This window comes from Heloderma suspectum, chromosome 3, assembly GCF_057233095.1.
Source record: "Heloderma suspectum isolate Gila_16-S chromosome 3, 16-S_ref, whole genome shotgun sequence".
Taxonomy (NCBI): Eukaryota; Metazoa; Chordata; class Lepidosauria; order Squamata; family Helodermatidae; genus Heloderma; species Heloderma suspectum.
Window position 1 is genome coordinate 94,619,061 of NC_139460.1, and position 15,804 is coordinate 94,634,864.

General features: G+C 45.2%; 1 protein-coding gene across 1 annotated transcript in view; it reads right to left on the bottom strand.

Moving 5' to 3' along the window:
* The window catches only part of LOC146349962 (amine oxidase [flavin-containing] A-like), a 68,561-nt gene that overhangs the window by 12,684 nt on the left and 40,073 nt on the right, over positions 1 to 15,804 (bottom strand). Inside the window, exons 5-9 of the mRNA XM_084843860.1 lie at positions 10,368 to 10,459; positions 9,282 to 9,423; positions 4,228 to 4,377; positions 2,445 to 2,604; positions 1,532 to 1,628 (exon numbers count right to left, since the gene is read on the bottom strand). Of these exons, the coding sequence (XP_084699986.1) occupies positions 1,532 to 1,628; positions 2,445 to 2,604; positions 4,228 to 4,377; positions 9,282 to 9,423; positions 10,368 to 10,459 (641 nt within the window). The remainder of the gene's footprint in view (positions 1 to 1,531; positions 1,629 to 2,444; positions 2,605 to 4,227; positions 4,378 to 9,281; positions 9,424 to 10,367; positions 10,460 to 15,804) is intronic.

A 15,804-nucleotide genomic window follows, 5' to 3' on the forward strand; every position in this document is an offset into this window, starting at 1 on the left:
AAATATACATGTATTAAAGCATGGTTGGCCTTGCTCTTTTTGTAGCCATAAATGAAATCATTTCCATGTCTGATGCTTCTAGCTTCTCTGGCTTTGATTTAAAATGGAAACATTTTGTCAAGGCTTCTTTATACTAATCTAATTCACACAAGATGCAGAATTAAAAGTCTCTGTTTAACAGGTCAGTCATCTTAAAACCAACTCAATGCTTTTGCACTTTTTACAGCTCTCCCTATAAAACGCATCACAAATGCTCAACAAAATTCTCCAAACACACTGACTATATATCTGTTGTTTGATTGAATGACAAGGCAATGACAAGAATAGACCCACATCTCTTTCCCAAGTACTTCAGATTTATGGCACACAAATCGTTTCTTTTTCCATGCATTTGTAGGATTCAGAACAGCTGTTATGTTAAGAGCCACATATGTGGGAATATGTAAGGATGTTCTTAAATCCTTTCCATCTGTGTTTTGCAGAATGTCAGGCATCTTTCTGTTGTCCACTCATTTATGGAACTGGATGTTTAGGGTTGTACAAGGATTTCGTTCCACTTACAATAAATGCACACTTCCACTAATGTGCATTAGTACAAGTGCACATTTGTGCAAATCTCCCCCCACCCCCAAATAAAAAAAACAGTCTTCAAGTCAGCATGATCCATGTGACCTGAAAAAAGCCAGTCCACTGTGAAATCCGCAGGTCAGATTTGGAGAAATCCAAACATATTTGAATATATTGTACATTTCTCCGATATTCTTAGGCATACGTGAATGTACATTTACGCAACTTGCATCTGGGCAACCTACAGTGCCTATGTCGGTATGTTTTTTCAACAGCGTGGATTTTCAAGACTGCAGTTTATACAGCAGGTGTGTTGGACCTCTTTCAGCCCAAATCTGATTTCAGAGAAGCTCTCAGGGGCCACATTCCTGTGGTGGGTGGGGTCAAAGGCAAAAGAGGCGGGGCCAAAATGCCAAAAAATACCAGCCTGTTTTAACTTAAAGCTCTCATTGCCAGTAACTAAAATTTAGGAGAGGCATTCCGACCTTGCAGAATGGGGGGATGCGTAAAAGCCAAGAAACCTACCAATGATTGGCAGTTGGAGGAAAAGGGGTGTAATCATGGGAAGGGCCTTATGGAGGACCATGGAGGGCTGGACCCTGGGTGGGCCAGATTTGGCCCACAGCCCTGAGGTTCTGCAACCCTGTTATAGAGAGATGGATGGGCAAGAAGTGCTGGGACTGGGAGTAGGGGATTAAAAGAAATCAACTCCTGCACTGTGTGGCTTTTGCTGGACAGAGCACTCCACATGTGGTAAAAGGTCATGTTTGTATCTCTGAGGAAAAAGAGATAGGGCTGAGAATATGCAGGGCAGGATTAGTAGCATGATATAAATATGATTTTTCGATAGGGTTCTCTGATGTTACCTAGGGCACATTCCATGACTTCACACCAGCTAGTCTTATAAAACCTTTATACAAATACTTTTGAAGATACACACACACACACACACTGCATTTATTACCCCATAAGGGCAGGTACAGATCCATCAGGTTTAGTATCATCTAAGGTTACTGAAATCGGAGCCTCATCATCCATAATCAATGTGCCGCCACAGAAACCTGACAAGAAAAGGAATAGGGGGAATGACCGCCAGAAATACTCAATATTATTTCCTCACACACATCTCAGTTCATCACATAGACCATTTTTATTTTTTACTCTCACTGTTAAATATTTAGGGTAGTATCCAGTGTTAGTCCTACTTAGAGTAGACCCATTGAAGTGAATGAGACCTAAGTCTACTATATGTACGACTAACAATGGATACTACCCTTAGAACTGCCATGCAGAACAAATCCCCATTTCTCTAAACTTCCAAGGAACACACATTCTAATTTGCAGTTCTTTACAGTGAACATTTTTGCTTAATGCAGAATTCAAAACATATTGATATGCCTCTCTGTTGCCCATTGTCATACACAACGTTAGCACTAATAATTAAAACTACTGAGATATTGTACTGTATATCTATGTACTGTATATCTATGTTGTGATTAAACAGGAGCTGAATAGAGAAAGTGCATTAACCCTGGTGACTATGTACCTTCACATGACAGCAGAGGGACATCTCAGACCAGGCTTGCATAACTTGTGACTCACCAAACCAAATTCAGCCCACCAGCCATATATTATAGTCTGCCAGATGCTTGACAACAACACCCCTACCCCTGTTTTTTGCAAGCCTAGCTGGCAGGGAAAAAATTATGAACCCCTTCCTGATTTGCCCTTTCTCTGCTCCTGTTTGCATTGTCCAGAAGCATCATTCCAATTTTTAAGAAATGCCAGGGGAAGTTACATGGAACTCTGTGACAACATGAAGTTTGGCCCTAAATCGTTACAAATTTTTAGTTATGCTGTAATTGTTCCATACATACCCATCTTTTTCCAGAAAGCTTCTTTATAATACATCATGCATTTAATAACAGAGCCCATGGGAAGGCGCTGGATTAACTGGTTTCTTTTTGTTGGCAGTTCTGGCTTGAAATGGATCTTTGTGGTTAAGGTTGGTGGGATGGCACTAATCACATACCTGCACTGTGAAATGTAACACAGGTAAACATCAGACACATATTTGTATTAAATATTTATTTAAAATATTTTTTACTTCTTTCTAGGTGTATTGCCCTTTACAAAGCAGTTTACAAGACTGTAACGCACATGAAAATACATTTAAACACACACACACAAGCAGCTAAGGTGTGTTTTTTTTTCAAGTGAAGCACAATTCAACCAAATGCAGACTGGAAATTAAAAACAACAACACCTAGCACTGATAAGGTCATATGCATCTCACTGAAGATATATATTCCAGAAAATAACCATGGTAGTGAAAGACTAACATAAGGAGTAACATTTCTTGTGGCATGAGCTTTTTATACAAATCTGGAGACTGACATGTTACACACATTCTAGACAGCTACGTTTGGCACTTCAGTCTGACACTGACATTTGTATGAGATGAATGCTGTGAGCACTGTAGTGATCACAGTGATATAACCAAAAGATATAACCAAATGAGATAATTTCTCTTATATAACCAAAAGAGAGACAAACAAATATAATATAACCAAATATATATATGACCAAAAGAGAGACAAACAACAGTAAAACGGTTCTGTCCTTAACCACTAACAAACAACAAAACAGAAGAGGTTTAAGGAAAATTATGAGTGTCAAAAAATCTGAGAAAATTTTAATATAAATACTGATATTTCACACAACTTTTAAAACAACTGATTAGCAGTCCATCAATATATCAAATATACATAATTACAACACTGATTTCCAAATCAAAAGGCTGTACAAATATACAATGCCAATGTCCCAAACACATTTCAACCAGACCAGTCCTCTTCAGTGGGAAAAATATGAACAGTAATTTCAGCCCTTACTAAAACAATGCTTACATACTGGATATACCTGGGAGAGTTTTATTTCTCTACATGTTTCAGAATGTAGGAGGGAATGTTCTTTCCCCACTTTTTTGCATTCAGCTATCAGTCGCATGAGTTTGTATAGATAATATTTACCAATAAATTGATTTTTATTAGTTTACATTTATCTGATTATTTGGGTAAGGTATATTATCCCAGGTATCTCTAAGTTTGTGTATTTTGTTTTACAGGTTCCATGTAGGAAGTTTAACATCGTGAAAACACTGTTTTAGTAAGGGCTGTAATTACTGTTAATATTTTTCCCACTGAAGAGGAGGACCGGTCTGGTTGAAACGCATTTGGGAGATTGGCACTATATATTTGTACAGCCTTTTGATTTGGAACTCAGTGTTGTAACTATGTATATGTGATATATCCATGGACTGCTAATCAATCGTTTTAACTTTTGTGTGAAATATCAGTTTTTATATTAAACTTTTGTCAGATTTTTTACACACATAATTTTCCTTAAACCTATTCCGTTTTGTTATAGTTAAAAGAGGGAATAAGGCACAGAGAAGACATATAAATGTCAGAGGCTGATTACAGTACCCTGTGAGGAGAAGCTCCCATAAATACATCAATAAAATAAATTTCAAAGACTTCCTGTGTAGCGTGGAAAGCAGAGCAACACACAAGGGCAGGGCTGATTAAATTGGGCTAAAAGCTGTAGCAGGCATGCCCCCTATTAAATGCATACTATTTTTTATTTTTATGAGATTACCTTATATATCTCGTGGTTCTGTGTCTCCACAATGACATTATCGCCTGACTGATCAATGGAGATTACAGGTCTCTCCAGTTTAACGTTGTCTTTGAGTTGTTCCATTATCTTTTCTGTTATCTGTCCAGAACCTCCAACAAACTTCCTCTCCTGGGAATAACAGCAGTAGCAGTAGAATTAGAAGACACTGTTAGCATTCATAACAAATGACTGGTGCACCGCAGACAATATTCAGTTAAGGTGATAGAAAAGGACACCCAGAACTAGTTTTTCAAGTAATCATAATAGCCAACAAAGAGGCACAAACCTGTAGAAGAGAAAAGTCTTGATTAATTGGACCATGACATGAAGAATGCTTTACCCAGTCACATTACATAAAAATCAGCTCAGCTCAGCTGCACCACAGCTAAACACAGAACTCTTCTATGTGAACTTCTATGTCATGGAGCATTTCTGCACCAGCCTAAAATCCCACATTTAAAACAGGGCTTTCTGCTTCTCTTTTAAATGCAGGATCATGACAGACTCCCTTTACACGTGCTTCCTTCCCCCTTATCTGAGTCTTTGATATGTTTCATATGCAGCAGCTAGATGGCGCTGTGGTCGAGCACCTCTTATTGTGGATTTTCCTCTTTTCACGAAGGAACTCAAGTGGAACTCAAGCGCTGTAATGTGATCGCTCATTATCTCTTTTTAAAAAATGGAATAAAGGTAATTTAGTGCGGGAGACGCCCTAGAGGTTAACAACATCATATAAAGGACCCACAAACTTCCATGAGTAGCCAATCTCAATAGCAGGATAAAAGCTCTGTGTGGAGAAGCCCATGATCTCTGACTACACTCGCTTTAGATGACGAATACTGAAAAACGTGGAGAATCATGCTCAGGCCCATTCATGTAGCAACTGCCTCTATCCAAATGCCTGCTTGTGGAGAAGCAGGCTGCAAACAAGCTACCAAGCAAAGAGCTCACTGCCAAACAGACATTTGTTGACCTCAGCTTTCACAGCACTGATTATCTGCTAGGAGGGAGGACAGGACTGGCAACCACCCAACCAACTACCTAGCAGGAAATCAACATGATCAGAATTGTCAGCACAGTCCATCAACTGGATGGTATGAGCAGAGCCCTGATCCTGCAAGCGGCGGAAGTAGGTATCTTCCTCCCTAGCTCGGCTCCCCTGTCATGACGTGATGCAGCACGTATCCAGAAGAGCAACCCATGTGTGGAAAACTCTTTTCTTGTGTGATGTAGGTTTGCTTTGTAAGGACAGTGGTGTTTGTATCACAGAGCACATACTCTCAGATATCATAAAGCCACCCAGAAACTATTGCAGTAGCTCCTGTACTCATATGTTTTACAAAGCAAATCGCTGCCTTAGGAAAAACAGCATGGGTGGTTGTGGTGGCAGAGGGCTAAACCCTCTCCACCCAGTACTGTGGCTCCTCTCTAACTGGCTTTAACCTAAAACAAAAACAAATTAGGAGATCCGATCAAAGGTCTCTTGCTTTCTCATCTAGTTGTGCCTACTATTTAGAATGGGATTTTTTTTAAAAAAGTGAGCTGATTTAATTACATTCAAAATTATATTTAGCATTACAGAATTCTTCTGGGCATATTGTTATTTCCATAAATATTTGATTTATTTTGTAAAAATCCATAAGCAGATGCTGGAGTTAGGACAAGAAAGCTAGAAAAGTCTAAAACCGAACAAATGAGAAATATCTACTTCTAGCAGGCCATCAATCAATCAACAGTGGCTTTTTCCTATTTCAAATGTTAATGTGCTATAAAATTTCCCATGAGCAAAGAAAACATTGTTTCTGCATCACCAGAGTATGTCAGAGGCTTAATTTAATCTAGCCCTGAGAGAAAGTGGCACAGCTTTCTTTCCTTAGCACAGAGACTGCATGACAGTGGTATTGTACAAAACCTATTAAGATTACCTACATTTATGTACATTTTATGTCTGTCAAAGGTCTAATTGTGGTATTTTTTATCAGCTATCAATCAAAACAAGCCATTTTCTAGCATTTATATTATGATCTATACAGCACGTAAAATTTACTGTCATACAAAGGTTACAAAAAAAAGAGACAGTCCCTGCCCAAAGACTTAACAGTCTAATAGACATGACACAAGAGGAAAAAGGGACAGGGAGGGATCTATGAAAGTGATAGCAGGATACAGGTAAACTGCAGGAATAGCTCATTTTCTTGGATGCCAAAGTAAAGAGAAAACTAGGAAGTCACCAGTTCTGTACTGCCATCAAAAATACTGCTTGGGGAAGAGGGAGGTCCTACTGGGACTGTAGGTGGTAAGGTGTTGTTTTTCTGGTTATCAGCAGCACCAGCAGTGATGCTGAAATCATAAGAGAAGAGGCATTCAGTGATGCTGCAGTGCCAAAATATTTGGGGGGCTTTGAAGATGTAATCCAAAGCACCCTTACTAGGCAGTAAGTAATTCAATGAGACTTATGTCTGAATCTTTAGGATTGCACTGCATGGGGTTCATTAATTGTGTGTAAGCAATTAGGTGAACAGGGAAAATGAGACGCCGGCTATCTTATATTCATCACTGGATGCCATCCAGGCCTGGCAGCACCAAGAGGCATGCTCCAGCGCCTCCCTTCTTCCCCAGCTGTGCTCTCATTTTCACTTCCTCTGGCTGTGGCACTTCCTCTTCCTTCACAACTGTGTGCCCATTCACCCAAAGTGGTCTTTTATAGGACTGAGGGACGGGAGGACAAGACAGAGGATATGGGGCTTCCTGTCACCTGTTGTAATGGGGGGCATGGTAGGGGTCCATGTCAAGAGCCTACGCAAACTAGGAGCCAGCGCTGCTGCCATCTCCATTTTAAGACTGGGTCTATGTACACTGCAGACCTCATGGCCAAAACATCTGGCTAAATGTTTGGACGTGTCTGGTTCTTTCCCCATTCCCTGGTTTTTGCACCACCTAGCTTGATGAAGAGTTTTGGAGAACTCAGAAACTTGCACATTTTGATGGAATTTTGGTTGGTCCTAATAAAAGTATTGCCTAACTGTGGGGTTTGGATTTTTTGTTGTCTTAAAGAACACTTCATACAAGGCGTAGGAACAGGATGAGTTCTGTGCTGTTGACAAAAAACAGGAACAGAATTAAGGATACTGGTGAGATAGCAATGTTGAGGACTGGAGTTGAGTAGAAGGGGCCTAGACAAAGAGATCAGGGTTAACTTGAGCCATGACTTGCTAGGGCTCAGTTTGAGATCATTTTCAGTTCCAAGAATATTAACATGATGGGAGTTAAATTTTCTGTCTGCAGCATTTCTCTTCATTTCTGACTGAAGCATAAATCCCCCATAGCCTCTTAGGACTATTCTGAAGACAGACTCTCTTTGATCATTTCCTTCACAGAGATACTATATCTCATGTTACAAGAACAATCTTCTGCTATATGTCAGCTCATGAGAATTCATAATTGATACAAGCAAAGAGAAAACCAAAGCAGAATGCTTCCAACACGTGAAATATTGATACTTTCTTCTTCGTGGTCTCTGTGACTCACACATATGGGTTATGCATCTGCAAAGAACAGTAATTTGGAACATTCTAGAACTAAACAGAGTTTCTGCACATGCTCCAAGTGTGGCTCCCATATGTGTGAGTTCACAGATGACCACTCGCAGAGCCACAGTTACAGGAAAGCAACCTGTCCTTACACTGGAGTCAGTAGTGCTCTCTACAACTTATTTTTTAAAAGGTCCCTCTCCATGACTTCCTTGTTCTCTGAAATAATACTTAAAAAAAAAAGTCAGCTCTAATTGAAGGACCTTCCCAAAGACCCTTGTGATGAGGGCATCCAGTAATACTGCAGTTGCATGTATACTTAGCTAGAAATAGTGGTGGTTTGGAAGAGTCTTAAGTGCCTATTAAATGGCTAGTAACCATGGAAACTAAACTGGATCATTATTACAACAGCACACTGAAAAACGATGGACGGCAATATGGGGTGAATGTGAGAGAGCAGAAGTATTATCAGTCTCATTTCCACAAAAGTCTAAATGTGGCACCACAAAATGACATGATTTTCTATTTGGTCATTCCAAGACTGCAAAACAACACTGGGCGCGTCCAGACAGAAGGCTCCCAAAAGGCGTTGTGGAGCTGTTCTGTCTTTTCTAGGGATGACGGAGAATTCTTTAGAATTCTTTAGAATCCGGCCCCCTGGAGTCCGTGGCAGAACGGCCTCCCCCCCGCCGCCACCCTGTGGAATCCCCCCAGGACAGACCTACCTAGTGGCGGATGCGGCAGTGGCTCCGGCGGCGGATGAGGCGGCAGCGGCTCCAGCCACTGCCGGGTTGCTGCGGCCTCCTTTTGCGTCCCTATGCTAGCCCATGATAGGCTATGTAAATATTTACGTAGCCTATCACGGCTAAAGCAGGGACGCAAATGGCGTAGCGGATGCCATTTGCGTCCCTGCTTTAGCCATGATAGGCTACGTAAATATTTACGTAGCCTATCACGGGTTAGCATAGGGACGCAAATGGCGTCCCCTATGCAGGACATCATTTGCAGCCGCAGCAGCCTGCGGGTGGAGGCCCCACTTCAGGTTGGCCCGGCCAGCGGCTCCGCAGACTGGCCGTGGAGTGGAGCCAGCTGGGCAGGATTCGGGGGGGGAGGAATGGATCGCCTCCCCCCCGTCGAGGATTCCGGGGGGAGGAACAGATCGTCTCCCCCCACCTATCGACCCCAGCGGAGCCAGGTAAGTGGGGTTTCGTACACCCCTAGTCCTTAATGGATTTTTTTCTGTTAAGAAAAAAACCATTAAGGAAGTGGTGGGACAAGACAGCAGGGCTGCAAATGGAAGATGTCATCATCTGGACCCCCTTGTAAAATTCCGTGAAAGAGGCAGTGCGGCGGCATAATAAAACCCTCATCTGGGAGCACCCATTGACTTTGTGCAGTGTTGTTCACTGTGCTTTAAATTTGTCACCCCTTACAGAAAATGCAACACCACTTCATTACTTATGAATCCTCAAAAGAAAGGACAGCGTGTACAGTTTTACATACCTGCCCTCCATTGGTTACAGAAAAGATCCTGGCTGATCCTCCACACAGCTTCACATACCACAGGAACCAGAGAGTAGAGACCTCATGCGTCTCAGAAGTGACGTTGACGTTGACAAAGAGAGTAGCAAACTCCTTGGCAGCCCTGTGCACAATCCAAAGGCAGATATTCCTTTCATTCTGCTGTGCTCATGGGGCTACCTCTTAGAAGAGTATGAAGAGTGTGTGCTTTTTAATTTGATGAGAAAAGTTCCAAAGTGACATCAACTTTTCCATTCATTTCACAGTGCTACTCATTTGTTCAGGTTCTGTTCCTTTTATTACATGCCCACATCCACTAAAAATAAAATAGTCCAAAATCTCTATTAAATGCAAAATGAAGCCAGACGGCTTTGTCACATTGGTCTAGGCCAGGATGGCCAACTGGTGGCCTGAGGTGGTACCCCCTAGGTGGTTGGTCTAAAAAGCAGTAACAGAATTCTATGAATTCAGCATATCCCAGCCTTATTTACAACTGCAGTCAACCATTCATTCCTGCTTCTGGTGAAATTGTTTTTTATATTCAGTAGCGCACGTGGCAAAGTTGTTCTACTTTTTTAAATGTCGAGTTCCAACTGCTTGTTGGCTCTTACCTGCATTTCTCTAGCAACTCAAGTCCTATTCATGCATTCAGGTGAATAGGTGTGGACTTAAAGTGCATGCTTAACATGTATGCAAGCCCTGCTCCCAATATTCCCACATTCACCAGCTCCACTTCCGACCTTCACACATTTAGCATGAAGGAGGGCTCTACACGCATTCAGCTGCACATGCTTAGAATCCCACTTTAGACTTGTGTGTGAAGGTCAGAAGTGGGGCCAGGATGCATGGGATATTCTGGATGGGGCCTGCCTGTGCATCCCTCTCCTCATTTTAAGCCCACCTGCATTCACTTGAGCGCACGAGAGGTGTATATGTGATAGGTTGTTTCCCACTTGAGGAGAAAAGGGAACACGGATAACCCTTTGATGCCTGGAGTTTGCATGACACCCAACAAGGTAAGAAACAAACATGTTAAGCTCAAATGTCAACATAAGTTCAACCACTTACTTTGTCCAGCAGTGTTTGTCAATGAACTGTTTCATTGTTATCTTGTCCCACTCTTCAGCATGTGGTGCATCCCAAGGTGCTTCAGGGGGGATCTAAAAGAAAGAAAGAGAGAGAGAGAGAGAGAGGTTTCAATTTTATTACTTTCCTTATTTGCTGAATGAGATCAAAACTGATCTTCCTTCCATGCACCAAGATAACATCCAGAAAATGTCATCATTCCACAGTCCATACCAATATTATCATACCAATACAACATATCAATGCAATTCCAGAATTATATGCACTCCTACCTCTCATATATGAGAGAGAGAGAGAGAGAGAGAGAGAGAGAGGAGAAGTTTGGTTGTTTGTGATGGCAAAAAACAGGGAACGCAAATGGCGGCCACCATAGCTGCCATTTGCGTATGCTGTTTTTTTTTGCGGGGGGGGGGGTTAGCCGTGATAGGCTATGTAAATACTTAAGTAGCCTATCACAGCTGCAAGGACGCCAATGGCAGCCGCAGCAGCCCGGCTACAGCCGGCCAGGAGACCAGCCGCCGGAGCCGCTGCCACCGAATCCACCGCATCTGCCCCGGTTAAGTTCCGTCCCGGGGGGATTCCATGGGGGGGCAGGAGGCCATTCCGCCACGGATTCCGGGGGGCCGGATTCTAAAGAATCCGGCCTCACTGGAATCCGTCGCAGAATTCTCTGCCATCCCTACCTGAAGGTGCTGCTGATGAATGCCAGCTCAGCTGCTCAAAAAGGTAACATAATTTCTGAGCGTATATCTGAAGAACATGCCGACGTGGCTTGTGTGACTGAAAGCTGGTTGGATGAACAGGGAGGAGTCAGTCTCTCCCAAATGTGCCTGCCAGGATTTCTTGTGCAGCTCCAAGCACAACTAGATGGCCAGGGAGGGGGGGTAGCCTTGGTCTATAGGGATTCGATCCCCCTGGCCAGATTCCCTATCCAACAGTCAGCCAATTTTGAGTCTCTGTACCTGGTGCTGGGCACCTGAGATAGGATCAGGATTCTGTTGGTGTACCGCCCACCCTGCTGCCCAATAGCCTCCCTGCCTGAGGTGGTCTTGAACGTGATGTTGAGGACAAGCTTATGGCCTTGGGGGACTTTAATATTCATGCTGAGGCTACTTTATCAGGAGCAGCCCAGGACTTCATGGCTGCCATGTCAACCATGGGCCTGTCTCAAATAATAGCTTGCCCAACACATGAGGCAGGACACACTTTGGACCTGGTTTTCTGTGCTGGATTGGGACAAATGATCTGCAGGTAGGGGAGCCAGTAGTAATTCCTTTGGCATGGACAGATCATTATATGATCAATTTTGATCTTGAGGCCACCTGTAACCTCCACAGGGGTGGGGGACCAAATCTGATGGTCCTCCCCCAGAGACTGATGAATCCAGATGGATTTTTGAGGTCTCTTGGGGATTTTCCTGCAGGCTTAGGTGGCAGTCCTGCCGAGGCCCTGGTCACCACTTGGAATGAGGAGATGATCCAGACTATTGATACGATCGCTTCCAAACGTCCTTGACCTAGCTATAGAACCGTGTCAGCAACTTGGTATTCTGAGGAGCTGAGGGTGATGAAACCACTGTGTCGACGATTAGAGTGCAAATGGCAGAAGACTCGGAATGAATGTGATCGAACACAGGTAAGAATCCACTTGTGATCCTATTCTGTGGTGGTGATGGCAGCGAAGAAATCCTACTTCTCTGCCACCATTGTATCTGCTCAGTATTGTCCAGCAGAGCTCTTTCATGTCGTTAAAGGCCTCTTGGGTGTAGGCCTTGGAACACAAGAACTCGAACCCTCAAAGGACTGCTGTGAACAATTTGCCAGACACTTTGCAGATAAAATCACTTGTATTCATGCTGACTTGGATGCCATTGTTTTGACAGAGTCTGATATGGACGGGGCTGGGGTACCATCTAGTTATGTTATGGATACCTTTTGGCTTGTGCAACCTAAGGATGTGGACAAACTGCTTGGAGGACTGAGGGCTACTACTTGCCCTTTAGATCCCTGCCCGTCCTCCCAGAGCTGGGCTGGATATCTGGACCTAGGTAGTAATTGTCTCCTTGAGGGATGGCGAGGACCCCGCAGTTTTGAAAGAAGCTGTGGTGAGGCCCTTGCTGGGGAAACCAAATTTAGATCCTATGGTTGCAGATAATTACTGCCCTGGGTCAAATTTGCCATTCTTGGGCAAAGTGCTGGAGTGTGTAGTGGCCTCACAACTCCAAGCCGTTTTGGATGAAACCGATTACTTAGATCCATTCCAAACAGGTTTCAGGCCTGGTTATGGGACAGAAACAGCCTTGGTCACCCTTGCTGATGACTTACCCCAGGGAATGGATGGGGGGAGTGCAACCCTGTTGGTTCTTCTGGACCTCTCAACTGCTTTCGATACCATTGACCACGGAGTCCTTCTGGATCGTTTATCTGGACCGGGCTTGGGAGGCACAGTTTTAAAGTGGTTCCGGTCCTTTCTGGAGGAGCAGTCTCAGATAGGGATGGCGGAGAATTTCTCCCCGAAACTTCGGGGGGCCGAGCGCCAACGTGTTCGGCCCCCCGAACAAGTTTCGGGGAGAAATCCTCCGCCCCCCCGCCCCCCCCCCCGGGACGGGACTTACCTTCCCTGAATGTCCCTCCCGGCGGCGGGTCCGGCTGGCGGTTCGTCCGGTGTTCGAGCGGGGCGGGAGCGGCAGCCAGTCTTTCGACCGGCTGCCGCCCCCGCCATTGCAATCAAAGAAAAAAAAAACAACTGTCCCCTGATAGGCTACGTGACGATTCACGTAGCCTATCACGGCTAGATTTGCAAAGTCAGCCGTGATAGGCTACGTGAATCGTCACGTAGCCTATCACGGGTGACTTTAAAAAAAAAAAAAGCGCGTACGCGAATGGCGGCCCCCACAGGGAGCCGCCATTCCCATTCCTTATTTGGTCGCTGTAGTCTACGTCAATGTTTACGTAGACTACGGCGAAAATAAGGGCAACGCTATTTGCGTTGCCCTTATTTTCGCCGTAGTCTACGTAAACATTGACGTAGGCTACAGCAACTAAATAAGGAACGCGAATGGCGGCTCCCTATGGGGGCCGCCATTCGCGTACGCGCTTTTTTTTTTAAGTCACCCGTGATAGGCTACGTGACGATTCACGTAGCCTATCACGGCTGACTTTCCAGATCTAGCCGTGATAGGCTACGTGAATCGTCACGTAGCCTATCAGGGGACGTTTTTTGTTTTTTTTTTTTACTTTCGTGTTCGCGGCCGGGCGAGGCGGGAAGCCTCCTCCCCGGCCTGAATTTCGGCCGGGCGAGGCGGGAAGCCTCCCCCCCTGGCCTGAACTTCGCGGGGGGAGCAGCGAAGCGCTCCCCCCCACCGCGAAAAAGCTGCGAGAAAAGGTAAGTGACTTTCGTTCTCAGAAGGTGGTGCTGGGGGACTTTGGTTCAACCCCATGGCCATTAGCCTGTGGGGTGCTGGAAAGTTCTATCTTGTCCCCCATGCTTTTAAACATCTACATGAAACCACTGGGGGAAGTCATCAGGAGGTCCGAGGTTTGGGCCAAAATGTCATCAGTATGCAGATGACACTCAGCTCTACTTCTCGTTTCCACCTGCACATCCCAGGGAGACTGTGGAACTCTTGAACCAGTGTCTGGAGGCTATTTTGGGATGGATGAGGGTGAAAAAGCTGAAACTTAATCCAGACAAGAGGTACTGTTGGTTGGGAAACCAACTACTTCCGATGGAGTAACTTAGATGAGGTTGCACTTCCCCTGAAAGACCAAGTGCGTAGTCTGGGACTCCTCCTGGACTCTGAGCTAACTGGGGAAGCCCAGTTGGCTGTTGTGTTCAGGAGTGCTTTCTACTAGGGATGCCAGAGAATTCCGTGACGGATCTCGGTGAGGCTGAATGCCAGTGCATTTGGCCCCCCGAAATCCGTCGTGGAATGAAGCCCCCGCCCCCCCAACCCACGAAAGGCGCGCGGGACGAAGTCCCCACCGCCCCCACCCCATGAAAGGCATGAGAAACGGAGCACTTACCTGCTCCCGTCCGCGCTGCTTTGCGAATGGTGGCCGTCCTGTGGCCGCCATTCGCTTCCTCCTCTTCCTAGCCGTGATAGGCTATGTAAATACTTACGTAGCCTATCATGGCTAATGCAGGGACACCATTTGCGTCCCTGCGGAGGCCGTGATAGGCTACGTAAGTATTTACGTAGCCTATCACGGCGGGGGTGGGGAACCCAGCGTACGCAAATGGCGGCAGCTACCGCCATTTGTGTACGCTGGGGCTTTTCCCCCTGCTGTGATAGGCTTCGTAAATATTTAGGTAGCCTATCACGGCTCAGTACAGAGACACAAATGGCGGCGGCTACGACAGCCGCCATTTGCGTCCCTGCAGGGCTGCCCAGCAGCCGGATGTCCGGCTGAGGGCTGCCGGAGCTGGCTGGCAGCTCCGCAGCTTGGCCACGGAGCAGAGCCAGCCGGGCAGGATTCTGGGGGGGGGGGACGGAGCGCCTCCCCCCCGTCAAGGATTCCGGGGGGAGGGACGGAGCGCCTCCCCCCCACCGCAGACTGCCCGGCGCGGAGCCAGGTAGGTGTTTCATACATCCCTACTTTCTACCAGCTTAGTCTGGTATGCCAATTGTGGCCCTATCTGGAGAGGATGGACCTGGCCTCAGTTATCCACACTCTAGTCAAATCCAGGCTGGACTACTACAATGCACTATATGCGGGGCTGCCTTTGAAAGCAGTTCAGAAACTCCAGGTTGTGAAGAATGCGGCCGCCCAAGTATTGGTGGGGGCGAGGTGATTCGATCACACAACGCCTATACTGCACCAGCTGCACTGGCTACTGGTGTGTTTCTGAGCCCAATTCAACGTGCTGGTTTTGACCTTTAAAGCCTTTAACAGTTTGGGACCAAGTTACTTGAAGGACCACCTACACCCATATCACCCTGCCCGCACTTTAAGATCAGAAAGAGAGGCCCTTCTCATTTGCCCACCAGTGAGAGCAGTCAGGTGGGTGAACACACATGAGAGGGCCTTCTCTGCAGTGGCCCCACACCTTTGGAAGAAGCTGCCATCAGAGGTCCACCATGCTCCATCATTGCAGACTTTTAAGAAGGGCTGGAAAACATATTATTTTATTTTACCTTGGCCTTCTCTTGATATGACTGCTACTGTTGCTGCTGTTAACACTGTTGCTCGTTTTAGTGTTGGCTTTAGTGTTGTTTTTATTGTTTTTATGTTTTATCACTTTTAGTATTTTAACTGATGTATTTTATTGCTGTAAGCCACCTTGGGAGGGCTTCTGCCCTGAAAGGCAGCCAAGAAATCTTTTAAATAAGTAAGTAGGTAGGTAAATAAATCAATCACACAGGGAATAAAATTAAGTGGTTGCATACAGAGCCAGGAATGTTGTTTTGATCAGTCAG